Below are 26,641 nucleotides of genomic sequence, written 5' to 3' on the forward strand. Positions count from 1 at the left end.
GTGGGTTTCTTTTTTATCATTCAGCTCAACATCCCATCGTTGATACTTAAAAATTTAAGGAAGAAAAAACTCTCCTCCTCCAGCTGCATTAACACTAAACTGTTATCTCACTTTGTTACCTCTGTGTCTGAAGAGGCGCGAATCCCGAAGGAGCTGACGACCGCCTCATCCTCCTCCACCACCACCACCTCCTCTTCCTCCTCCTCCTCCACCTCGTCGTGGTGCCGCAGCAGCAGCAGCAGCAGCCGACGCGGTGAGTGCGTCCTGCAGCAACAGCAGCAGCAGCAGCGGGCGAGCAGCCGTCGTTTTCAGGACGAGCTTTCAGCCTTTTTAGGAGTAAATCAAGGAATCCTTCGAAACATCTCATAGCCAAACAACGCGGGGATCCGTGAATACCGATGGCTTCATGTGTAGATATCTACGCCTCTCAAAATTACGCATCGGTAAGTTCCTTTTGACTTGTTTTCCACGCCGAGCGCTGCGCGCTTTTACTCACGTGTGGATTTCGCTGCGGCTGATCAATTAAGGAGGCTCTCACTGAACCCAAGGATAAATGTCACAAGCATATTTCCTTAAAAGACAACAGAAGAGCTTTGAATGAATTTCGAGTAAGAGTGATCAATAAATAGGAGGCGTGTAGACGCTTTTTCTGTTCGATGTTTTCAACGTGCAAAGCGAAGGTCACCCACATGCATTGATGAATTAAACGTTTACAAATGCGGGAATGAAGAGAGAAAGAGACTGGGGAAAATTAGCTTATTGATTCTTGTCACTGATTGATTGGAATTAAGGCTGTTTTCCATTTTTTTTCCTTCTGTGTGTGCCCGCATTTTGCAAGCTGTGATGTAAAGATGAAAAACAGAAAGAGATACGCTGTTATTACTGTAATGTAGTCTATATGTGATTATGCTACAAGACCATTAGCTGAACATATTAACAAGGCTGTCAGGAACTAATGATTTTGAATGGCTGCGTTGCTGCACGCTGACACTCATGCAATCCCCTGTTCCAGGCGTTAACAGGCTTGCATTTGGGTTAAATGAAAGCGTTCTGCTGTCTTACTGGGATCGTTCAAACTGAAAATGAATAATTAATGCACCACCGTGTTCAGAGGGGATTCAACACACATGAGGAGGAAGCTGATATGTTGAGGCAGATCTTTAAAGTCACATCTACAATGGAGATAAATCACTGAGGAGGGTGCATTGCTTTTTCTCTCTTTTCTGCGTCTAGCACACACTTACAGTCTTGCAGCTGATTAACAACCGAGTGATCCCAGTGCTAATTATAGTCAATGTGGTTCTCACATCAGTTTTTTTTAAGTGTTACTTCCAAGTTCACGTGCCTTGCAGTTAATTCATTAATTCCTCTGTTTATCTCTGGGAATCCAAATGAAAACTGTCAGATCCTGTTCTGTAACGTGTCTCGTCTTACTGGGATTGTTTTCATATGCACTGCACTGAACACATTTGATTCTTCTCTAAATTCCCATCCCGGTGAAGCTCCACAGACTTCTGAGTGACTCATATGAATCCAGTGCTGAGCAAAGCAAAGACTCTCTTGCTTTCGTGCCCTCGGGGTAGTTTGATGTTTAGCCTTTCTGTTCTTTTCCTGCACCAGTGCTTCCTCAACAGCAAAGCCATATGGATTTGTTCTAAATACCAAGCTCTGCTTTTTAACTTCAATTGGAGCCTCCAGGATCCCGACTTCTGTGACATTTTGGGTTAAACAGATGGAGAGATACAGAGCTGAGCGATCCCATGTCTGACAAGTTGTCGTTGGGTTTCTGTAAGTTTAAGTGTATTTTTATTTTTAAATGTGCCTCCTGACAGTTTGGTTTCAGCCCTACTTCACACATTTTCCCTTGTCTATGTCTGCGGGTTTTTCCTCTGAGCACAGCCTGTCCTATTACTTGATAAAGCACCAGAGAGATGCTTTAGAGGTAATTGGATTCGGTACTGGAGGGAAGGGACAGAGAGCGGAATTTGTCTGTGTGTGTGCGTGTGCATGAATTAGCTTAGATAGAAGATGTGTGCGTGTGTGTGTGAGTGTGCGCGCTGCTGTTTCTTTGACTGTGTGTGTGTGTGTGTTATGAGTCTCTGTTGATGCTGGCCAGTGTGCTTTGTGTTTGCAGTGAATCATTGTGTTTTCAGGAGGCTTTGTGGATGAGTAAGACGTAAAGGGAGGGTGGGGGTTGTGACGTTTGTTTTTAACTTTAACCCGTGAGGCACATAAATTTTATAGTTTTAAGAGAAATTTGTGTGATTCTTTACTTTTTTTTGCCTCTGGTAACCAGTTTGTCTTTCATCAATCAACATGTATGTTTTGCTTTATGACTTGTGGTTGTATGTAAACCCAGTTAAAAAAAAACAGCAAATGTTGCCTCTGTGATTTGATGGAGGGGGTTTTATGAGTCTAAGATTGTGGTTGAATAAGATACGAGATGACTGGAGTGTGTTTGTTTATGTCATCGAGTAGAGAGTCTAGCATGCATACACTACACATATCAGGATATTTTTTTTTGCACTTAAAAAGTCTGTAATTGTAATTAAAACTTTACTTGAATAATATGCAATAAAAATATTTGTGTGGGACTTCAAATAACCATTCATTACCATTTAAAATATTTATTATTTTCTTGATCAATCGATTGACTGTTTGGTCTTGTCACAATTTCCTATTCAAAATCAAATCAAAACTGTTGCTGATTATGTTTTTTGTCAGCCAGACAATCAGTTAATTGACTTATCGTTTAAGCCTCAGTTTTATCAAACTGACTGTGGATTCTTCTTCACTATAGTTTTACCAGTTGGACATTTGGAGAAATTGTTATTGAGATGGTTTTAAGAACGATTAAACATGATCATTAAGGAGCGCTGATGAATTCACATGACCGTGGTCCTCAGCATGTGTGTATGGCATGGCAGGTTTATATGTATAGAAATAAGAAAAAGTGTTGTATCTAAGATATAAACAGAAGTCAGAATGAGTAAAATGTTTGAGAAAAATCGGATGAATAAAAAAAATCTCTTACGTGCAATGAATTTAATCATCACCAGAAATTATTTACAGTGTTGCATAAAGAAATGAAGCATTATGTGCTTGTATATGTATGTATGCTATTTAAATATGCAGACACTTGCTTTTGCATAATGTGCTTGTGCAATCGTTTGTAAAATAACTTTTTAGAGAGAGGCTGTTATTCTTTATGATATGAATCCACTCTACAAATAAGGCCTCAGGTAGTTTTTCAGTAGCATTTTGAAAAGATTTTACAAAAAGGATAAAAGGATGAAAAATACCACCAAAAAACAAAAACAAAATTGTATTTATTTGTAGCATCACTCCTCTTGGTTTCACAAATTACCCTTTAAAGTCTTTCTAAAAGCAATGTGTAAAAAATGTAAAGTGACAGATGAATAAATCACCACAGAGTAACGGAGTCGTTTGTTGTTGGAAGAGCTATTTTGGGTCCCAGGTTCTGGAAGTGTAAATCTCATTCATTTTTCTCATACACAACACACATGACTCACGATTGGAGCATTTCTGCAGTGTGGACTGGCCTGAAACTCTCTCTGAATGACTCACCAGTACAAAAGATTAACAACTCTGTCAGAAAATGAACGTTTCTTGGAGGAAAAGTTGATGATACAAGCCTGTGTGCATTAAAAAAAATTAATAAGAAGTTAGGCACAACTCCCAAGATTCATTTCAGCAAGAAACATCCAATCACAGAGCAGCTGAATCTTTGTGGAAGCCAATGATTATGGTGTGGCGGAAACTGAATTTGCAATTGACAGTTTGAATTAATTAATTTCATCATTCAGCATCAAGTTCTGAATGAATTCTGCAGTACAGCGCAATGTTTTGTTCTCCGCTGCACCGACGGAGCTGTTTTGAATTCACTACTGCTCTGATTTCTGTCTCTGACTTGCTTCCTCTCCATGGTAACGGCTGCAGAGGCTCTTGCTTATTGGAGTTTTTTTTTTTTCCTCAGGAACAAAGTTGAAATACATAAACCTGTAGGATCGTGCCATCATCCAGGAGAGTTCCTGTGTTTCTTTATGAAGCAACACTGAGTGTCCTGTTTCAAGAATAATCTGAAATGGGAAGACTTAATTTTAGACTTTAATTTTAGATGCTACAGCTGACAATGATTCACTGCTCAAGTTTCCAAAACAGGCAATATTATCAGCTATAAGTAAAGATGTGAAACAACACATACTTGCATGTTGCTTTCCTTATGCTTCCTAAAAGAACAAAATAATAAGAGTTCCCATGTTGATTGTCACCTTGCTGAACCATCTTTGTCTGTGTGTTGTATTTCAGAGCCCTTGATGCTGAAATGTGGTACTGCTGAGGGGAGCAGTTTGAGTGCATCCCTGTGAAGACACGCAATCAGACACACACACATATTGTGAAGCCTTTTGGATACAAACGCTTCGCGGGAGACGATGAGAGGCTGCCTGCTGACTGCTATCTTTCTGCTGCCCTTGGTGAGTGGATTGAGTACATGCATCTATGTGTTGTGCACATGTGGAGTGTGTGTGTGTGTGTGTGTTCAGGAGCATGCAGGAATGTGTGACCATGTATAAGAGAGTGGGTGTGTTCACATTTCCATCGTCATCCACCTCTTTACCAGCCTCAGATTTTATATTCATACGTGACGGGTGGGTTTGTGACTGGAAACGTGGAAGCCACCATATGCCGCATCAGCACATCAGCATACGTCGCAGGTCCTGGATCAGTTCTGTGTTAAGATGACTGGCTGCCTGTTAGAACAATAACAGATGGCCCGGCTGACCGGAGAGCTGCCTATCCATCTGCTGTGACTCACTTTTATTAGCAGGTCTCACTGAAATAAAAAGCAGAATTGAAGAGTTGTGCAAGATGTGTGGGAGGAATTAAATTCGGCACACTGATGCAGCACAGCAGCAGTTTGTCTTGGTGAAGCTACACAGATACAAAAATTGTTTTTGGTTTATGTGGACACAACGTCAAATTGGAGTTTTATTATCTGTGCCGTGCGGTGCTGTGGGAGCTACTGAGTTATCTGGCCCTCGAAAATGGCCTTGGGGAGGGAAATGTGGTTCTGCAGTTTCAAAATGGATGGCTTATCTAGACAGACATCTGTCCAAGGGAGAGAGGAGATGAGAGGAGAGGGGAGCAGAGAGGAGAGGAGAGAGGAGAGGAGAGGAGGCATTTTGAAAGGAAAAGGTGAAGCACACTTTCATTGATCACTTCTCTGTTCTATACAATGTTGTCATGTCTAGTAGATGCTGTTACCTTTGGACAGAGCATATAGTCTAGCAGTCTTAAGCTAACTAATCAGTGCTAATTGTCACTTGGTGATGAAAACAGTAAGTATTTTTCTCAAAATGTCAAATCAATTCAGTGTTTCAGTGAAGACTTCCAGACCTTCCAACAAAAAGCAATCGATTGTGGAAACCAGTCTCTTCGGAGGGTGTGACATTATCTGGTTAACGGCCAATTCTTTTATCATTTTTAAATGTAGATGTAACTGTTTAGTGCAAAGAGAAGTGTGTGTGTTGGTTGTTCAGTTGTTCATCTGCAATCTGTTTTAATTTGTTGATGTGTGAGCAAAAAGCTAAATTTGAAGTTAGCCTACCAAGATGTGGTGTAACCGGGATTTGGTGCAAGTGGGTCTGTTTTTGTGTTAGCAACACACCCACACAATAACTGCACACTCTTCAGGAATGTGTGTGTGTGAGGATATGTCTTTGTCATTGGGCTAGCGTACAAAAACAAGAGTAATATCGATTGTAATTATAGTAAAATAAAACCAAACTTCTAACCCAGCTTGATAACACATATGACCTGCTGTCTAGGATTCCATATAGATCAACTCATGAATAACACAGTGAATCGTGCTGTTTCCCAGGCCTGTCTGCACTCATGCCAAACAGATATTAGTCATCTGCATCCAATTATTTCTCATTTCTCGGAAGCCTTGCCTACAAACTGTATTGGCTCCTAGCTGGTTACCTGCTGCTTAGCAACGTGGATGCTTGCAATGGGTACAAAGAACTCTTTCTCTCAAACATCGCCGGCGTCAATTTTAATATCAAATGCTGACAACATTAAAAAGTGAGCCCTTTCATATCTTTTTGTTTTGTTTTGTTTTTGTGCAGCCATCATGGTGAGGCGGAAACAGTTTCTGTCCCGTATTTGACGGATGTCTGAAATCACATCAGAAACTGGTTGGAAGATAACTCTAATGATGTTTCACATCATTCATGCAGTGTTTTAAAATTCTTCCCATACGCAGCACTGATAAAGAAAGGCAGTGAATCCTTGGACATCTTCACAGTCGTTTGATGCCCTATCTTATCAAGGCAGCGAGGCCTGAAGTGAATTCATATTGGAGGGCAGAGATAGAATGATGAGTCAGACATGGCTCAGAGGGCCAGGACATATTACACCTATCATTTCACAGCGAGTGAAGGAAGCGGGGCGCAAGGAAGCTAAGGGTGCAAAACAGAAATTGTCCTTAGGAGAGCAAGAGGAAGAATTAGAGACATACATTAACTCGACAACCTCTGGGTAAATCCACTGACTACACCTTAGATGCTCCACTGTGTTTCCTTTCGTGGTTGGTTAGTCACAGAGTAATGGTATTTTGAGCATTTTGAGCATCTTTAGTTTAAGTGCAGCAGAATATGGACGTGCAATGCAAATCTAAAAATGTTTGGATGAAAGTGTTCAGAGATTATTTGATTCGACTGCACAAAAGTAGATGTAAAACAAAGAGAATCGTAATGTTGAGCCTCCAATTACTATTTAACTCATCCACCACCTTGTTAACTCAAACAAATAAAAACATCCTACTCATACATGTTTTCACGAATATTTGACACATGCACATAGTTAAATAATAAATACAGAAACACAAGACAGGATGGATTTGTCACGCCCTAGGTTTCTGTCTGTTGACTTTTGATCCATGTGTCATGTTTCATGTGTGTCTTGTGTTTCCACATATTATGTTCCAGGTTTTTGTCATGTCCTGTTTTATTTTGAAAGTGTCACTTCCCTTGTGTGTGTCTGTTTCATGTACCTTTGCTTTAGTTTATCCTGATTGCTTTCTCCCTCCTAATGTGTTTCATCTGTGTCTCGTTGTCCTGTCTATTTAGTCCTTGTCCTCCCAGTCACGTTTGTCGGTGTGTTGCATTTTGACTTTGTATAGTATTTGCTGTTTGCATTCATGTCAGTTTTTGCCTTCATGGCTTGCCTTGTTTTTTTTTGTAGCCACAGTTTTCATGATCCCTTGCTGCAGTAAGTGCGCGATTTCTTCAATTTCATTTAATTAAAAGAATATTATTTCGGACATCTGCCTCCCTGCCTCTCCCTGAGTCTCTGGGGTTCTGCTCTCTCCGCGTCAGCAACGCTTCATGACAGGATTGTACAGGATACTCAGGATTGGACAGGATACTCGTCATGTGACATGAAAAGTATTGTTTTTACCTTTGGTAGATTAGTGTTTGGTTCATGTCGAGCCCCTTTGGAAAGAGCAAGAAGCTGGTTAAGAAAAAAACAGGTTTTCAGAGACTTTAGCACATCTCTCAGCGGTGCAGTGTGTCAGCAATATTTTATGTGAAAGTGTTTTTGTTTATTTCCTTCAGGTGGCCTCAGAGTCCGAGCACTGCATAATCAAGCGTGAACATGAGAAATGCATGGAGAGGATCATGCTGCACAACCCCGGTGATGACCTTGAATTAGGTAAGTGAGGATGTGTGAAGTCTGGACGTGAATTGTGGTTGTGTGTGTCTTTCTATGTGCATAATGTGGCATGAAGCCTCCGGTTTTGATGCCTCTGCTGCAGTCAAATCGTGTAGCCTACTTCTTGGGTTGCTGAGAGAGCACAGAGCTGCTGATGAAATTCATTCATCTATTAAAAATCTAACTTTTCAGGAAATAATTAAAAAAAAAATGTCATAAGGATAAAACATGAGTGTAGAGTGCCACATTCATATTACGAAAACATCATCCTGAAAGGCTGTCACACAAGCACAAACAGCCATTCAGCGATATATACAGTTCACAAACCAAATGTCTGCCTGTAATGTCATGCTGAGCTGCTGTCGCATTTTTCCCCACATGTCCTTTTTCCAAAAAAAAAAGGGGGGGAAAAAAAAGAAAAACAGGAAGCTTGGTATGTGATTGCTGGAAGCAATTATTTTCTTGGCTATGGACTGTGGGTTTTCATTAACAACTGCTTCAGGCCTCTCGCTGCCCGAAAGTTGCCCAACAGACTGCAACTCCCAGACTGCACAGTGACTCACAGCTTTGTTGACAGCCACTGGTTCTTTGGAAAGAAAAGGGAAAAAAAACATGAAACTTTAGATTTAGAGTGTAAGATAACAAGTTAAATGAGGAGAGAAGTTGTTGTGTTCAGCTCATTTCTCTTCTGTAGATCTTAGAGGTCGGGCCTGCCGTCCTCCTCTATGTCACACTGCAAATTGCATGAGCTCTTTGAATGAGTTTTTAGCTCATACCTTTTGTATTTTTACGTCTTTTTCATGTCAAATGTCCTGAAGAAGGTTAGAGGGCAGGTTTGGTTTTGATATAACATAAATTGTTTTAAAAGGTTTTCAGTTTACACTTAATAGTAGAAAATCAGGCGTTCTGTTGGTGATTTAGTCTCTTTAGTCTTTTTTTTTTCTATTGAGTAATTTATTTTCAGACCGTATAGCCACACTTGCTGGCCTTCCTCGACACTCTGACTAACCCTTGTTTACTTCTGTCCCTTTAAAAGGAACAATCCTGTTTTTCTGCTGACAGGAAATCTTTGGGGAAGAAAAGAAAACGCCAGGCTTGCAAAAATCTTACGGGGGGCTGTGGGACAAATAAAAAAAAAAAAAAAAAGGAGAAAAAAAATGAGCACAGATAAACAATAAATAAGCAAAAAGGGGAAATGATAAGTGGTGGCCTGTTGCAGCTGGTTCATTTTTCTTTTTTGTCCCCAGATTTATCAAGATTCATTTCTAAAAGCATATTTCATAATTTATTTGTTATTATATTTTTAATTGAGGTTCTCTGACCTCTGATTAGTCTGTGGGCCATGTGAAATTACTAATGATTTGCTGCCTAGTGCTGTAATCAGCATCCAGCTAAATTTAGCCAGCGCAAAATGAATAACTGACGTAAAATGTCCTGCACAGTGTTATTTCAGAACACAGTTTCTCAAAAGATAAATTTAGAATGAATTTGACTGAAATTAGAAAAAATGCGACCTAAATTTGACTCTCATGTTACCAAAAACAGGACACTTTTGTTTTAAATATATAAATGATTAATCAGTTAAACAATTAGTCCATTCACAGAAAGTTATTCTACAGATTCTGGAAAAAAATCAACACACAAAATCTTTGTTTCCGGCCTCTACAGTATGAGAATTTGTTTTTGTGTGTGTGTGTGCATTTGTTTGTTTCTCTTTTTTATCAGTTACGTTAATTAGATCAAAGTAGGCATTCAGAGAAATTTGTCTTGGGAATTCAAGAGAACACAGTCAATGTAGCAATACAGATGTATAAGCAAACTACAGCTAACATGCAATATCACACACAGATCAATAAACACCAGAACAAGAATATTGCACAATACACTACACCGAGGTGTTGCACAGATAACCCACACTAGATATTGCACAGATGCCTTGAACCAAAATATTGCATGGTTGCCCTACATGACAGTATTGCACAGATGCCCTATGCCCAATCTATGCCAACATATTGCACCTTCCTCTCAATAATGTGGTGCCACAGTAAATAATGCATTCAATGGTTGCCCTGTAAAGCAGTGACTACTTACATTTTGTAGTTCAGTTAGGAACATTTTCTTTCTTTCTTGTTAAGCCACTGTGAGACTATCACATGTAGATTCAAATATTCATATGATGATACTTCATAATACATTTTTCTTTTCAGTTCAGTCTTTAAAGTTTAATGAAAAAGAAATGAAGATGAATGTTTTGTCATGTGGTTGTTGAGGAGAAATTAGCTGATCAATATTGTATTGCTACAGTTGCACCCCATAACTCAGAATTTTAAAAAAACCCACCAAGTCATTCAATCATTTTAGCTTAGTGTTTGTGTATGCATACTTTTTCTGTATACTCGGTATGTGTGTGGATACCATGCAGCCCAGTGAAGATTTGGTATACTGAGCCAGTGATGCAGACAGAGTGCTTTATTGAGCCGGTTACCTCTGTAGCTCAGTGTGGCTCATTTGGCTCAGATTTGCCCTTTAAAAGGTAATTGGCTTCGTGTCCGGCTCACCAGACAGAACCAAAACAGATTAGAGAGCAAAGCGAATAGAGAAAGGTCTGCAAACACACACACACACACAAAATGCATGCAAGTGAACACACATACATTAGGACTTGCCTCTGCAGCACTATAAAACCACCCAAGCAGAAACAACGTGGTTAGATGCAGAAAGAGAAATGGGAGGGATGGGGAGGTGCTGAAGATAAATGACATGGAGGCAGAAAGAAAGAAGGAAAGAGAAATGAAAGCTATAGGAACAATACTGAAAATCCACAATGTGAAATTTTATAGTAAGCATACAGTAAGTCAGCAAATGATTAGGCAGAAGAGGAGATCAAAACAAAAGAAAAAAATTGTAGATGCAACTGGGTTAAGTAAGACTCGATTTCAGCCTGTCTGGGTAACATGTCCTCATAGCAAATCGACAGAACAGCCTGAGTGCTCAGGACTCCCAAAACCACATAGGGACCTCAAGGTGGAATCCTGCAGATTCTTGACCAGGTTGGGATCTTGGGAGTCTGCAGGCTGTTGTTGAGGTCCTTGAGACATTCCTGTGCTGTTTTCAAAATGTGATGGGGTACATTGTCCAGCTGGGGGGACGCTGCTGCTGATGGGAGGAGCTGTCGCCATGGGGGAGTTTAGGCAGGCGGTGTGTGTCAAAGATCATCTACATTCAGACCTGGGCAAACTGTTCCACAAAGGGCCGGTGTGGCTGCAGGTTTTCTTTCCAACCAAGCAGCAGCACACCAGACTTGACTCATTTAATCAACTGATCTCAGTCTTCAGACAGTTGATTGGTCAAACTGTGTGCTCTTGGTTGGTTGGAGCAAAAACCCGCAGCCACACCGGCCCTTTGTGCCCAGGTCTGATCTACATGATTGCCAGAATCCAAGGTTCCCCTGCAGAACATTGTATTTTAAACAGATTATCAATGTTATTCTCTTCACCTGTCAGTGGTGTGAATGTTTTTGTGTGTGTCCCACGATTTTTATATAAATTTGGAGTTTTGGTCGTGTTAAATTAATAACAGAACACGATCTTGGTCTACGCTTGTGCTTACATTCTTGTTTTCTGGAGAGAATTATCACCTGAATCTGCTGTTGCCGTTGGCTTTGCGAAGCTTTGTAGTGAGTTTTAACTGTCCAGCCTGTAAATTTACTGTTTTGTTTTGTTCTCACAATTCTTATAGTGCTGCTTTTGGCTACAGCACGCAGCTGTCCTCATCCCTTTCTAAAGTTTTACCTTTGTTCACCTCACTTTTATGGGTTCAGGTTGATTTCTGTTGTAAATCTCTTTGATCGGTTTCCTTATACTGTCTAGTGGCCAAAAGCCAAAGGAGAGAGGATGTAATTTAATAAAAAAAAATAGAAAATAGAAAAAATGTAAAAAATTGGCAGAAACACTGACAACTTTGTTTTTCTCACTTTGCTTTTCCAACAATATTTTTATGGACAGGTAATGTTCTGCTAAAACGGAGTAGAAATGATTCTGTTTTTAGTTCACTGAATGACAGTGTTAAATAAGCAACTGTTTGCTCAGAAGTGCACCATATCAGCTAAAAATATGATATTTTGTCACTATTGTGTTCACAACTTGCTTCCAAAGTAGCTAAAAAGATTGTTATATAGGTTTAAGTTGTAGAAAGGAACGAACTGTTCTTAAATATCAAACATACTGCACTTTATTATCACATGGTTGTTTAGTATTAAAGTTAAGCATTAATAAAATGGTTTCTTTCTAAGGTGGATCAAGACGGGTAGTAAGTTGCTTTCATGTTTCATGTTGTCCATGTTGCTGTGATGAAAATGCTAGCTATCACTGGAAATTAAACTCTATTATCTCCAATTCAATTACCTTAACTTGAATTTAATTCACTTCAATTAAATTTGGTTACTGTCTGTACCAATTCATTGTCTTTATAACAGCAGAAATGCTGACAGAAGATTTACACTGACCTCACTGTGTTTCTGTTTATCTGGTCCTCTGGTTTTCAGTGTGTCCATGGATGTGGGATAACCTGACCTGCTGGCAGGCCGCCAGTGTTGGTGAAGTTGTGGTGGTCAACTGCCCAGAGCTCTTCCATGACTTCATGGGCCCTGATGATGGTGATTAGCTGTGTCTCTTATTTGATTTGATATCATTTGTATTTTAAAATTTAATTTCGCTCCACTGAATTCAGTCAGCACAGGCATATTTTTTGCTTTCAGAGATGGGGAAGGTCAGTCGAAACTGTACAGAGGACGGCTGGTCTGAACCGTTCCCTCACTATGTGGACGTGTGCTTCTTCTATGATAACACCACAAAACCTGTATGTCCTCTTTCACCTCATCTAGATTCCCTGCTTTACCACAGACACACACGACTAACCCTCTGTCTTCAACATTAGGACATGTACTACGCCTCGGTCAAGGCCCTGTACACAGTTGGCTACAGCACATCGCTGGTGTCTCTGACTACAGCCATGGTCATTCTCTGCAGATTCAGGTGAGTGTCACCTGAACGTGGCCTCCATAGTTGATGAGATGGAAATGGGTCTGATTTTTAAACATTTGAACCATGCCAGACCCAAATTAGATTTATTGCAAATGGACATTGGAAATATAGAATATAGAAAACATGGGAACAGGGTTAAACGCATCCAGAAGCATTAATTAATTTTCTTTGAAGAACTCTGATATATCTTATCTCTCTTCTCTGCAGGAAGCTCCACTGCACCAGGAACTTCATTCACATGAACTTGTTTGTGTCTTTCATCCTGAGAGCCATCTCAGTCTTCATCAAGGATGGTGTGCTGTATGCTCAGGAGGACAGCGACCACTGCTTCGTACACACCGTCCGTAACAGCAGCTAATTCATATACTGCACAAAAAGAAATGCGTTATCTGTGCCTCATAATAGGCTGTTCAACAACAATTTCATCAGCAGGAAAGAGAACTGTTTGTGTTGTTGTTAATAAAAAAAACTGAATAGGTTATTTTCAATTCACAAGGCTAATAATTTCATTAACTCAATTTGAAGCAGGTAATTGCGCAATTACACCTATTATTTTAATGAATCTCTGCTGAAATTATCGCTTTATTATTGTGAATTAGTGTAAGAAGTTTGCAAAGTACTGGCAGTACCGAAATGTTTTCAAGATTATTGATTTAATCTGTTCCAGAGAGTTTTATTAAAGGATTTCATTGAAGTGCAGCCACTTGCTTTCTAAAGGAAAGCTTGCGTGTAAAATGTAGTCGCGGCTGTTTGGTTTGAGATGTAAAGACAGAGGGCCACTTCTCTTCCAGTCTTTTCTGTTTGATGTGCATCTTTGAAGAAACTTCAATCACATGCAAATTTTACAAAAAGCAAATATGCTATTAGATGACTAATACCCCCTGATTACAAATGCAGAACAAGCTCTTAGCCTTTGTTTGGTAGCAACACATTGTTCGCTCTTGTTAAGCAGGCAAGATAAATAAACCTAATTAGGTACGCTAATGGCTTCAGCAAGGCCAGTGGAAATCTTATGCCAGAGACTCATTAACATATCAGTGGGTACTTTGCCCTTTTTGTCAAACCTGCCACTTCACCATTTTTGCTATGGCGATCACAGATCGCTATTGTGGCATCGTGGTAAGAGGAATCAGATCAGTGCTGTAATTGGTTGACCCCACTCAGCATATGGACTCTTTAATTAACATAATGTCATTAGATAACAGTCCACCTGACATGTGGGTGGGTCTCTATTCCTGGGTGGCTGTGAAAACATTGTTAATCCACACATAGTTGCTAAATGCTACATTTTTCGGTTACAGCGTGGTGTTGCCATCCCAGTCACCCCAGTAACGACGATCTATGTTTACAGTGTGATTTGCAGGAATAAGGACATTTGTCACTCTGACATTTATTGTGTAAGCTTTTAAAAGAAAGACCACTCATTAAACATGGATTTCACGTTTGAAATCTGCAACAAAATCCCCTTACTGTGGTGTAAAACAGCCACCTGCAAATCAAGAACTTTTTTTTTTTTTTAAAAAAAGGCCAAAGGCTTCCCAAATGTTGAAGAACTGGCTGTTGTGTTCTAAGTGAGATGATAAGAAACCCAGAGTGGTCTAAATACCCTTAAATTCTTAAATACAAGTGTGGAAAATCACTGATTTCCTTCGCTCTACTAATGCACCTCCCCCTGTGTTTCCCAGGTGGCGTGTAAAGCAGTGATGGTCTTCTTCCATTACTGTGTCATGTCCAACTATTTCTGGCTGTTCATTGAAGGTCTGTATCTCTTCACTCTGCTGGTGGAGACTTTCTTTCCTGAGAGACGATACTTCTATTGGTACACCATTGTAGGATGGGGTGAGTATGGTGGAAAGTAGCAATGTTCATACTGTAAACTCAGTCAGTCATGACCCAATTTTGCTATTACTATTTTATTCGGCCCCTGAGATTTCAGCCAAACTTGCCAGTAAGTGTTTTTAGGTACCAGTAAAGCACAGCTGTAGTAGCATGTTGGCATCTTTCTTCCATTGATTGTGACATCGTGTAAGAGTTATGTCTTGTCTGATCTTTACATAGTTAAATACAGGATAAATCAACTTATACCACAGAAATATGAATTTGTTGTTACAGTATATGTTAGAATTCCCCAAAGCCTGATTTAATTAAATTACCCTAATCTGTGACATGATCTGTATTGTTGTGACAATCTTAATGCATTTTTTCTCAATATATTTATGATTACTCTTAATACAGGAACTCCCACGATTTGTGTCACTGTCTGGGCAGTCCTGAGGCTCCACTTTCATGACACTGGGTATAACAACTCTTCCTACTTTAGATTTTACCCCCAGAAAAGAAAGAAATGCATGTTGACTGTTTGCTATGTTCATAATGTGTAAGGTAATTGTGGGAATACTGAACCAGGGAAAAAAGAAGCAGAGGCCATCTTGATGCGGAGAAATTGTACCCAGAAGTCTACAATTTGTGTTAAGATGGATGACTCCTTCCAGCTGTATCTGCTCTTCTTCTTGGCAACTGTACAATTCACTGGGCACATGCAGGTGCAGGAAGCCTAACAGATCCAATCAAACATTGATCACGTGTTGCATATGATTAAGTAAATAAGCTACCAGGGTTTTAGCAAGCAAGTAAACGCTGTCTATGTTTCCAGAAGCTGTTTAATGAGCTCTTGTTTTCACTGTCTTTGCCTCAGTCATTAGCTTGTAGCATTGCTTGTGCACAATACATGACGTAATGTGCACGTGTAAGCAATCAAACAACACTAAGAATTATTAGACTGATTATTCAGGGCAGGATAATTCATCATTTTTATTTTCTTTTGTTAGGTCTGCTTCCATTTTAAATCCTCAGCTCTCTGAGCTGCTCATCTACCTCACTTGTTCTGCAAATGTCAACTTGGCTTATTTTATGGTGCTGTGTTTTACCAGGTGTTGAGAGAAGGTTAAGGAGAGTATACTGAGCGATTACTGAAATGTACGGTTCTCCTCCTCCTCCAGATGCTGGGATACAAATGAGAACACTGCCCTCTGGTGGGTGATCAAAGGACCAGTTGTGGCCTCCATTATGGTATGACGAATGCTGATTTGTTCATCCAGTTTTCTTTTATATTATGTTTCTACACATTTGCAATCATTGCTTAACTGACTGGAATGTAATTTATGGCAACTCCTCCAAATCTTTTTTATTTTGTGTGTGTGTTTGTTTTGTTTTTCTCAGATCAATTTTGTCCTCTTCATTGGCATAATCATCATTCTGGTCCAGAAACTGCAGTCCCCTGATATCGGAGGGAACGAATCCAGCATTTACCTGTAAGTTACAGTCATCAAATACTCTAATGCTAAATTTTTACAGATTCAAAAAATACTCTGTGTGTGAAGAATGTTGTGCATGAAAATCAGTAAAGTGAACTAACATGATACACTAGCGCAAATAAACAACCCTGCAGTCTAAAGAAATGTGATGCATTTTTACTTAAAGCATAAGACTGGCAGTACTCTATATTGTTCTTTTTATCAACAGATCCCATGAGAATATCAAAAGCAAAAATGAATTGATCAAGTCCTGTCTCTGTAGCCAAAGCCTGATTTAGCTTATTCTGCCATGCCTTTAAGTCATTCTTGTTTAGTGACTAAAATATTTTAACCACCGTGTTGCACTGAGTCACATGTTCCTTCACTGCGATGATAAATGTAGTTTATTTTGAGTCCATCCCACTCCCCTCCTGCTGCTGTAAATACTCACTAGAGCACCAGCTGAATCTGAAAACAGCCCCCAACAAATTCACCATTTCCTCCTGTGTGAATAGCACACTAAAATGACTGAGCCTTTTTAAAAATCAAACTATGAGTTTGTGGTCTGACTTGAACAGTAAGAACTAACGGATTTGGGGCTGAGACAAAGGTAGGGAATTTGGAAAGTTGAAAGGACTAACACATTGTTGGTTTTGGTGTTTTCATGGGATTTGTTAATGATAAGAAAAATACAGAATACCACCAGCTTTTTCCTTTAATCAGGCATGTCAACATGCCACCCTGTAAACATGATGAAAACTTGCCTTTTTGACTAACTGCATTTCGTTGCCTTGTACTTGTTAATCTAATCTAATCTGTCACTGGCCTATTTTACCACTGCTCTTTTTTTCTGTGGATCATTAGGCATCTAATATTTAGAAACTGAAGAACATATACTTATTTATATTTATTCTTTTTCCAAATCTTTATCGATGCCTCTGATGTGTTGTCCTAGATACTTTCAAAATGCACTAATTTGTAGTACCTGTTGGCAGGAAGCTTGAGCCTCATTATGGAGTTGTACTGTAGCCAGACATCTCCTGTTCTGCTCCCACAGGATCGTGTCTTTTGAGGCTCTGCAGATAATGTCATTCTCATCTGTTGCTTAGACCTGTGCGTGCGTGACCAAGTGTGAAGATGTGTGCGTGAGATTGTGTGTGTCTGTGTCCCTAAAGACACTGTCTTTGTTGTACTGCTGTGCTGTCTTTGTGCTGTGTAGCAGCTGTGCTCAGAAATGCTTCAGTGAGCCCACGCAGGCTGTTCAGCATTCGTGCAGGATGTCAGAGTTATCCACCATCACACTGTAAGTGTGTGTGTGTGTGTGTGTGTGTGTGTTTGTCGTATGTTGACTGTGTCTGTGTGTTTTACACCAGGGGTTCTTAGAGTTTTTTTTAATGATCTGGAATCCCAAATGTAATACTCTCACCCCAGCCACCCACACACACACACACACACACACACATCCTCACTGTATTTCTGTATGTGTGAGGGTTGTCGATGACATAATGCATCCTCTAACACTAACCGTAATCTTGTCCATCAGCCCAATGAGCCCATTAAATAATTGACAGAATTATTCCAGTTCTTTGAACTTGGAGCCTTTATTGGTCCCTCTGAACAAACAAACAAAAAAAATTCAAATATCATATCTGTGCACTGCATGTATCTGATTGTATACATCAGGTTTTCCAGGGAAAATAAATATTACACTACTCATGTGGAGGGCAGAAAAACTCATGTATCAAATATGATATGTTATAGGGTTAACTTAACTTTCTTACTTTGTCCTTGGCCTCACAAAGGAAATCCTACCAGAGCAAACAGACACACACATACATTGAATTTGCCACATTTACAGAATCTCAGCAGCTTGACAACTGAGAGGTTGGTGGCTTTTCAGCTTCAGTCTAGTTGTTTCACTAGTGCTAGTGGAGACACAGCAACACAAAATGTTACCTCTTGATCACAGTAGTGCCTTTACATTTTCTAGCATCTCAATGAAAGAGTTCAGAGTATGACTTTGTTCTGCTCCTTAAGTACCCCTGGGACTGCACTGTAAAAAACCACTGTGTTGCACATTTGTGTCCTCCATTACTTTAAAGTGTCATTTGTCTTGCGTATCTGTGTATGTCAGACATGTGTTTTGCTGCATGATACGTGCTGCAGAGATGAGGACACAAATAAAACTCTGTGTGACCACAGACACATTTTGCACATGCACGAAATCTTGCACTGATGTTCTCATAAAAATGAATTAGAAGGCTAAATTCTCCTCAGTTCTTAAGGATAAGTTTGATGTTTTTCATTATTTTCTCAGTGTCAACAAATCCTATGAAAGACCAAAACCACAAGAACGTACGTACGAGTAACCTGAACGAGTAACAAATGCATTGATCCAATTTTAAAAACTTGCAAGTAATTAAGAAGAAGAAGAAGAAGAAGCTGTTTTGTTTTTAACAAATGTCAGATAAACAGGAGGAAATAATGAATTTGTAAGGAACTATTTTCAGCTGTGGATAAATATACATTTTGTACGCTAGTGGGATTGATTCAAAATGAACTGCAGTATTCAGGTACATCGCAATAATCCATGAATGTTGTACCCCTCATTAGGCCCTTTGCTTTCATTATTGATATGCTAAACATTAAACTGCCTAAGAACAAAAAAAAAATGCAGAAGTTACCAACAAATCTCACAACAACAAATAAAAAGGTCCTATCATTTTACTTCTCACACATTTCTTCACTGACTAAAAATTGTGTGAATTTACAACAGCAGTCAGAAAACGTCTCGTAACATTACATCGGTCACTCTGTTCTTGCATCACATCCAACTGACCAGTAAAACATGACTTTGATTTGTGTTTCACTTAAACCTCGATCTTATTAAACTCTGTGTGCGTAGGCGTCTGGCGCGCTCCACCCTCCTGCTCATCCCCCTGTTTGGTATTCACTACACTGTGTTCGCCTTCTCACCCGAAGATGTCAGCAAGAAGGAGAGACTGGTCTTTGAACTGGGACTGGGATCCTTCCAGGTACATTTTTACAGCTCTTAGAGATCCTTCGGCATCTCGTTTCAATTAAGGAGAAATAAGAGATGATTAGTGAGAGAACATTATGGGCTAATAAATCATCAGAGAATTCAAAAAGAGGCACCTCAGGAGAATGCTAGTGATACTGAAACTAGTCTTCTGCCTTCACTATCTGCAGCTATGCAGCGAGCTAAATGAATTTCAAAAAAAGTTAATGTTTTTACTGGAATTAATTGTACACAATGTTGGAACACGCATTTAGTGATAGCGACTATAAAATCAGAATAAGATTTCATGCTGCCAAATAAATCTCACTGGTATGTCTGGACACATCAGGAATCGTCAGGTGGTTTGGGTCTTTCAACATCAAACACCCTCTTCCAGGCATCCAGATGGCAAACTAGCTGCTCTACTCCCGTGGCTCTCTTGAGTCACAGCCACTTTCAGGCTCTCTCTCCGTCGATTGGCACTTCTTCTCTCCATCAATGCAGTGAGTTAAGGGCTCTGACTAGAGATGAAGCTGCAAAGCCTTTGCACCCAAATTGACTGGGAAGCATCTTGCTCTGTAGCCACACGGCAGCATTTGCAGAACAGACTTTCATACTTGGTGAACTTCCTCTCAAGTCCCTCTTCACGGTGGTCCTCCCACTGTACTGTCAGCTCCAGGAGCATGACTTGCTTTGTGGAGTCGGACACCAGAACCATGTCTGGTCTTAAGGTTATGGTCACAGTGTGCTGTGGAAACTTGAGTTGACCCTCAAGGTCCGCCATCAACTGTCAGTTCCTTGCAGAGGCCAGTATTCCGACTGTGGTTCTCACAGGTTGTCCTCATTGTTCTGATGAAGGTGATGACTTGTTTAGATAGACTACATGTCTTCATTTATACTGTCCACCTCCCAGTGGTTTGGTACAGCAGCATACGATGTCCTCATGGATTCCACGAGTTTGAGCAAACTGGACAGTGTCAACAAATCTACCATAAAAATCAGTTAGCACATCAAAAAGGAGTCTGAATTCACACAAGCATAGACAGGCTGTCAAATTAAATAATTAAATTACATCATCATTGTGTGTTATCACTGACAAAATGCTCAGGAAGTAATTTGGTTTCTCTAAAATTGTAACATCATAGCTGAGAACCTTCGTCCTTGTTAATAGCTAATATTTCTGCCACTATGTGTAAATAAATAATTGGATATTGACAACTTCTGCAACTTCAGAAAATGACAAGCAAATCTTTCTAGGAAATCAAAATCACCTTTGTCTTTATTTACTTTATTAATGTTACAGACTAACAGTCTTACAGACATGGTAAGAAGTTTACTGATGACATAGTACTGTTACTGGGTACTGAAATGAATGAGCACCTTCTGTTTTGTCGCATGGCTTTCAATAGATATTACCATTGTTCAAATTTATCCATGCCCACAGACTCTTTGATATACCTTTAGTCTGTGGTAAAAAGGGTGCATTTATTTTTAAAAATGAAAGCACATTTCCATCTCAAGCTGTTTTTGTCTTATTTGTTGTTTTCATTCTCCTTCTCAGGGCTTTGTTGTAGCTGTCCTCTACTGTTTCCTCAATGGAGAGGTAAGCTTTTGTGCCTGTTCAGAAACACATTCACGTTTTGATATTCCCATCATCAAATTTTTGGTTTTTTATGACAAACAGTGATGCCAGAAATGCTCTTAATGTTACTTTACCTCGATTTACACAGGGAAACAGGCCTATTGCATTCTCTCTTTGCAATGGCACCCTGATAGTAAAAATAATATATATATAAAAAGGCCAAATAACAAAGTTACAATACATATAAAGCATTAAAGATAACATCAATTCAAATAATACACCTACATCCACACCTGTCTATTAAAAGACATCTCGAAATATGTATATTAAATATTAAACAAAATGGCACTAAACTTTAGCCCCTCTATTTAACATTTATAATATAGCAACACTTAATAAATCATTTATAACACCATATAATTTCGATGGCTATGGTCAATCCAGATTGTTGATCTCTGATGTAAAATAGAGTGAAGGCTTTAGAGTTTTGCCATGTTGCCAATCATTCAAATTGGGTGTGGTGAGGTGATTGATAAGAAAATGCCCCCCCTCCCACATTAGCCGGTTGATGTGCTCCTGAGCAAAGCACTTAACCCCCCAATTTGCTGACCCCGTGTGCCTGACCGTGCTCCTGTGTGTCTGTGTTCACTGCATGTAATTTGCTGGATGTTGCATGTGTGTTCAACCAAGGATCGGTTAAATGCAGAGGAAAAATTCAGTGTATGTAAAAATAAATATATGTACTGCAAATAAAAGTTTATGCACCAGCTAAAAATGCTTTGCAGGAATTATAACCATTGGCAAATACACTTCATGTCTTAAAGTGCTGCCCACACAAGTGCACGGTACCTTTTCATGGAGCTGGAACAGCTTAAAGTACATTAAAAATGACCTTGTGAAGTTTCTCCCTGAAGGTGCAGTCGGAGATCAAGAGGAAATGGCGCAGCTGGACGGTGAACCGATACTTTGCTGTGGACCTGAAGCAGCAAAGGCACCCTTCGTTGGCCAGCAGTGGCGTGAACGGCGGGACTCAGCTGTCGATCCTCAGCAAGAGCAGCTCCCAGATACGCATGTCCAGCCCGCTGGCGGAGAACGCCAACATCAGCCTTCCCACCTGAACGTGTGATTGGCATGAGTCAGCTTGAAGGTGCCGTTCCACTTATGTACACCAAGACCAACCAGAACAGACCAAAGTGGCCCATCACACCTCTTATATATGTAGTTTGGCCTTTAGAAATGATCTTAAAGAATTTGCTGGAGATTCATTAGAGGTGCATAGCTGGCTTTCATACTTAACAATTTAATTTGACTATACAATATAATTGAATTAATTTGAGTATGTTAGTTGACTCTTTGGTTTGCAATCTTTTAAGATTAATGATGAACTTAATAATCTTACAGACAAATGAAATTCCGCTCCATTGATTGAATCACAGGAGATATATGAGAAATTCCCTATCAATTTTTTATTTTGGATTTAGCTCCTGTTATTTTTATTGTTTTATTTCCAAGTGATATCAGTGTAGAGTTGGAGCCAAAAGCGGTACTACTACTTGTAAAAATAAACAAAAACAAAACAAAAAAAACAAACAAAAAAAAAAGCAATGGTTAAACATCAAATGTAGGGTCATATTTGGCTGTTGGTGTGTAAAGTAGATGTGCTTCAAAAGTGCCATACAGGTTGGATCTGATCTCATAACAGTCCAAAGTGAAATAACAACCAAAAGTTCGCCTTGCTTGTATAAATGCGCATTGTTGAAATGTTTCATCTTCAATATAAACATTTTTCTACAATCAGCCGTAAGTACAGAGTATGTCAAAAGATATATTTAAAAAAAAACAAAAAAACTCATGGACTTTGTAAATAGTTATTTTTGGTGTCTAGATCACTATTTCTTTCTTTTTCATAATGCAGTATTGTAATGACCTTTTGAACAAAAGGAACTGGAGCCCAAATCTGTAGACTTCATCACATATCCTGAGGACCCAGAAGATCCTGCCCTCTGTATCCTGAACTATTTGTATTAAATAAAAGACACACACACACACACACACACACACACACACACACACACACACACACACACACAAGAACATAATCCCAAAATGAATGCGCACTGTAGGTCAGTGGTTCCCAACCTAAAGGTCTCAGAATTTATCTCACGGGTTGTGAGATGCCAGATGCAAGTTCCATAAGATGCAGTTCCATAAGAACAATATTTTTCTTCTGTATAAAATTACATAATTTTTAATGGTATTTTTTAAGCTTATTTTTGCTCTTGTAAAACCGGACAGTTTGACTTCTCGGGGTCTCTTAAAATCTTCAAAACAAACCATCTCAGAAAGTAAAATCAAATCATGCTTTTTTTGAAGTGCTCACAGGTTATAGAAATTTGCAACCTTTGATTTTGTAATGTTTTAAAGGTGCACATGACAAAATAGGTTAGGAACCACTGCTATAAAGGATAGCACAGGACATGAGGGAAAACAAATTTTGATTAAAAGAAAAATGAAAAAAGACTTAAAATCTACACTCTGAGCTGATTTATCCTCACATATTGTCAGTGTTGAGCCTTTATTTGCGCTACAGTAGTTTACTCCAGTTCATTTGTCCTTGTCAGTCATGTACTTGCAGATTGTGAACATAAAGAGTACTTGTGCCATTTAGAGGATGCTTTCATCCAAAGCTCCACATAGTGCCATGACTTTATATGTACAGGATTTTATTGGAGGCATTTATTGGAAGAGTAAAACCCTCCACAAGCTCTTAAATATGAAGATGTTTTCTTTTCTCTGAGCCTCAACACATCTTGCCATATTAAAATGTTCTTCTTTTAATTTTTTTGAATGAATCATCTCCTACACTCATATTCCAAAGTGCCTAGTCAGTCACAAATAGCTATCACTTTATTTACAGTACAACAGATCTCAAATCATTTCATGCAAAGAATGTACAGAGTGGTGTGTTTTATTAGGACTCATTTTGCAAAAGTGTGCTTTTTTTTATTAAGAAAAAGTACATTTTGCTTGTTTATTTGTGAAATTCTTCTTTTTCTCTTTTTAATATCTTACACATGAAGTGAAATGAGTCCTGATGTGTGTGTTGTTTTTTTTTGTCAGTTTATCATGATGAATGTGACAAGACTTTAGTAATAGCTCTCCTTAATTTAACCTCTTGCATACAACTACCATCTCTTCAAGACAAATAGAAGTCAGCTTTCATCACCAACGTTGAACACGTAATCGGCTTAAAAATAGAAACAATACTTGTCATTACAGTCAACACAAAATGCTTTAATGTGACAGCTGCTGACAATCACTGAGCGTTGTGTTGCCTATTTCCTCTTTCTGTCTTTTTGTTTGTGCATAAAGAGCTGACAAACGATGACTGCCCAGTCATCACAAGATGAAATGTGAAATGGTGCATGCTAGAGGATTTATTCATAATATTCCCTCAAAATATGTATTCATTGATGACTTATTTTTAGTTTAGTTTATTTTTTGTGCTATCATCAGGGTGGATTAAAAGAATGTAGTATCATTAAACACTGAATTTATGTGAATGTTGAACAGGGAAAGATGTGTATTTATTTTCCATAAACCAATTCCATGTGAAACGACTCCATGTAAAGTATAACTACATGCTTTCTTCTGTGTAATTTTGTTGTGTACATGGTGTATGTTTTCATTACACCGAATGACATTGACTTTTGTGGTCAAAGTGCCATAAATGTAGTGCCATAACTGGTGGCAGTGGGAGATGTGTGGCACAATGTTTAATTTCTAATTCTAAAGAAAACAAAAACACTCATGTGAAACTGCTGTCCAAAGCTGCAGAGGATATTGTGAGAGATAAAAACACCGATATAACCTCTATGAAGCAAGTTAACACATACACACTACTGTAGAGATGCTATGATGCTTTTTGGACAAAACAGTGTGTGACTATGAGATACAGTATTATCAAGGAAACTATAACTAGTGTGGAACAACTGCGACAGATAAAACACAAAGTGTGTACAAGGGTGTTATAAAAACCACTCTCCTGCTGCTTACGTGTTCTATCACCAGCCGTCACTCTGAGTTTGAATCAGCTCAGATGGAAACGACCATGTCTCAAAGCTGTTACTGTCTGTGAAAAGGGGAGCAGAAAACTCCTTACATGACCTTGTCTGTGCTGTATATTTGTCTACCACAAGGTGGCAGCCAAATGTTAGAATTTTAGTTTGATAGTTTAAAAGGGGGAAGTTTGATTGGCATTCATTTGCTTTTTCAGCTTTGTACTTGGTGTTTTTGATGTGGATAGGGTGAGGCATTTAGGCACTTATGCCGCATATGCTCATCATTTTTCACATCTATTTTTTCCTGATTTTTCTTTTCACAATTCAGAAAACAAGCCTAAAAATTTTCTAAGTGGAACCTGATGTGAAACATTAACAGCTAAAAATGTGTCATTTTTTTTGTAAGTGCCCAGTCTCAAAATTTATTTCTTCTTTACTTAAGTTTCAAAACAAATTGTGAACTGTGAACATTTACTGAGATGGGGGGATATTTCTTTAACTTTTAGGTCCTATAACAGAATCAGGCAGCCCATTGTTTACCTTAATTTTAACTATAGCTGACCCTTCTGATCAGCTATAGTTAAGAGCTATAGTTAGCTATAGTTACAGCCTCATACTGATATTTTGGGAAATATGTACATTGACTTTCCTGCTGACATGGGAAGGTCGATAGCTAACCACTTTAATGTCTGTACATTAAACAGCAAGCTGCCATTTTGTTTAGCTTAGCACAAAAACTGGAAGCAGGGGAAAATAACTAGTCTGCAACTTAACTCCCAGGGAAAACTGTGGGGGTTTTTTTTATACATTGCTTTATGTACAGTACAACCAAAAACAAAAGCCAATTAGTGACTCACTTAACTAATATCTATAGCAATTTTTCAGAGATGAAACAGATAGTAATATATCATATTACTATCTGTAATATATATAAATATTGACTAACTACAATATAATAATAGGTTATATCTACTAGCCGTCCTCCTCCAGCTCTTAGATGAGCTACTAGCTAGCTTTACCGCTAGCCAGACTAGTAGCTAAATCTACTAGGTTGTAGTCTTCTCATTCAACTCTGCAAGAAAGAATATTTTCTATATTTCTCAAAATATCAGTGTTTCTCCTGTTTTCAGTGTGGCATATCTATGTGTTTAGATGCCTTTTCTTTGTGTTGATATTGTGTGTGTTGAGACAGTTTTATCAAGTGTTGAGTGTATGTGTGTGAGTTCTACTGATTGCCAATGAAGTTTTGAATGTAGTACCGATATTGCTCAGCTGCTCTTAAATGTCGCCTGCTATCAATTTGCCATGATGTACAAATGATGTCTTTTCTTGATCATATATAAAGTACACTGTATATGTATATTTTTGGCACACAGGTGGACCCCTTGATGAAGACCTGTAATGTTTGTGATTGTGTTTTTGTATGTTTGTGTTTATGTAACTGTTTTGTGTGTGTGTGCGTGAGTGTATGAGTGAGTATGAGTATGTTTGAAAGATGAAGAGAGTGGAAGAGTGTATTCTGTATGCATGTGTATCTAAAGACAAGCATCACTGAGGATATAAGTAACTTAATTGTCAAAAGAATATCTATTAACCCTGTGTGTTATGTGCAACATGCGTTCTGATGTCCATCATTCATGTCCAAACTTGTGTAAATCTGACTGCAAAATAAATCTATCTGTGGTAAATTGTTGTATTTTGTGAGCACTGTAAACATTAATCCTCCTTGGCTGAGCTGTTATGTTAGCTAGCTTAATTAATTGATTTCTCAGTCATGAGTGCAGACAAGCTTCTTTCTGCACAAGTGATACAAAAGGTCTATATCAAGGCCTGTGAAACCATGTCAGGGTTAAAGTTACTTGATGTTTTCTTTTAGTTTGGCCCATGTCCAATCTGCTTACAAA

At 38.9% G+C, this 26,641-nt stretch overlaps 1 protein-coding gene across 6 annotated transcripts; it reads left to right on the plus strand.

Annotated features, from left to right (window-relative positions):
• The first annotated feature begins 237 nt into the window (after nt 1-237).
• Nucleotides 238-24,435, plus strand: LOC124069690 (pituitary adenylate cyclase-activating polypeptide type I receptor-like). 6 transcript variants are annotated; one of them, XM_046409061.1, is made up of 16 exons: nt 238-443; nt 4,330-4,496; nt 7,644-7,740; nt 12,284-12,394; nt 12,497-12,597; nt 12,676-12,773; nt 12,990-13,122; nt 14,468-14,621; nt 15,018-15,078; nt 15,782-15,851; nt 16,002-16,093; nt 17,295-17,378; nt 18,981-19,110; nt 20,656-20,697; nt 21,591-21,823; nt 22,592-24,435. In XM_046409061.1, the coding sequence occupies exons 2-15, from the start codon at nt 4,455-4,457 to the stop codon at nt 21,792-21,794; spliced, it is 1,419 nt and encodes a 472-aa protein (XP_046265017.1). In that variant the 5' UTR covers nt 238-443; nt 4,330-4,454; the 3' UTR covers nt 21,795-21,823; nt 22,592-24,435. The 6 variants fall into 6 exon arrangements, with proteins under 6 accessions (XP_046265017.1, XP_046265018.1, XP_046265019.1 ...); XM_046409062.1 differs by having other exon boundaries at nt 17,298-17,378; nt 21,591-24,435; XM_046409060.1 differs by having other exon boundaries at nt 239-443; nt 21,591-24,435.
• Nucleotides 24,436-26,641: the final 2,206 nt, after the last annotated feature.

The sequence above is a fragment of the Scatophagus argus genome, chromosome 13, assembly GCF_020382885.2.
Source record: "Scatophagus argus isolate fScaArg1 chromosome 13, fScaArg1.pri, whole genome shotgun sequence".
Taxonomy (NCBI): Eukaryota; Metazoa; Chordata; class Actinopteri; family Scatophagidae; genus Scatophagus; species Scatophagus argus.

Excerpts from the sequence above, each read along its gene's own strand:
- LOC124069690 (XM_046409061.1), top strand. The coding sequence starts at position 4,455 with ATGAGAGGCTGCCTGCTGACTGCTATCTTTCTGCTGCCCTTG. Across the intron at positions 15,079-15,781 it reads CTCCACTTTCATGACACTGG|ATGCTGGGATACAAATGAGA; the intron begins GTATAACAACTC and ends CTCCTCCTCCAG. Across the intron at positions 15,852-16,001 it reads CAGTTGTGGCCTCCATTATG|ATCAATTTTGTCCTCTTCAT; the intron begins GTATGACGAATG and ends TGTTTTTCTCAG.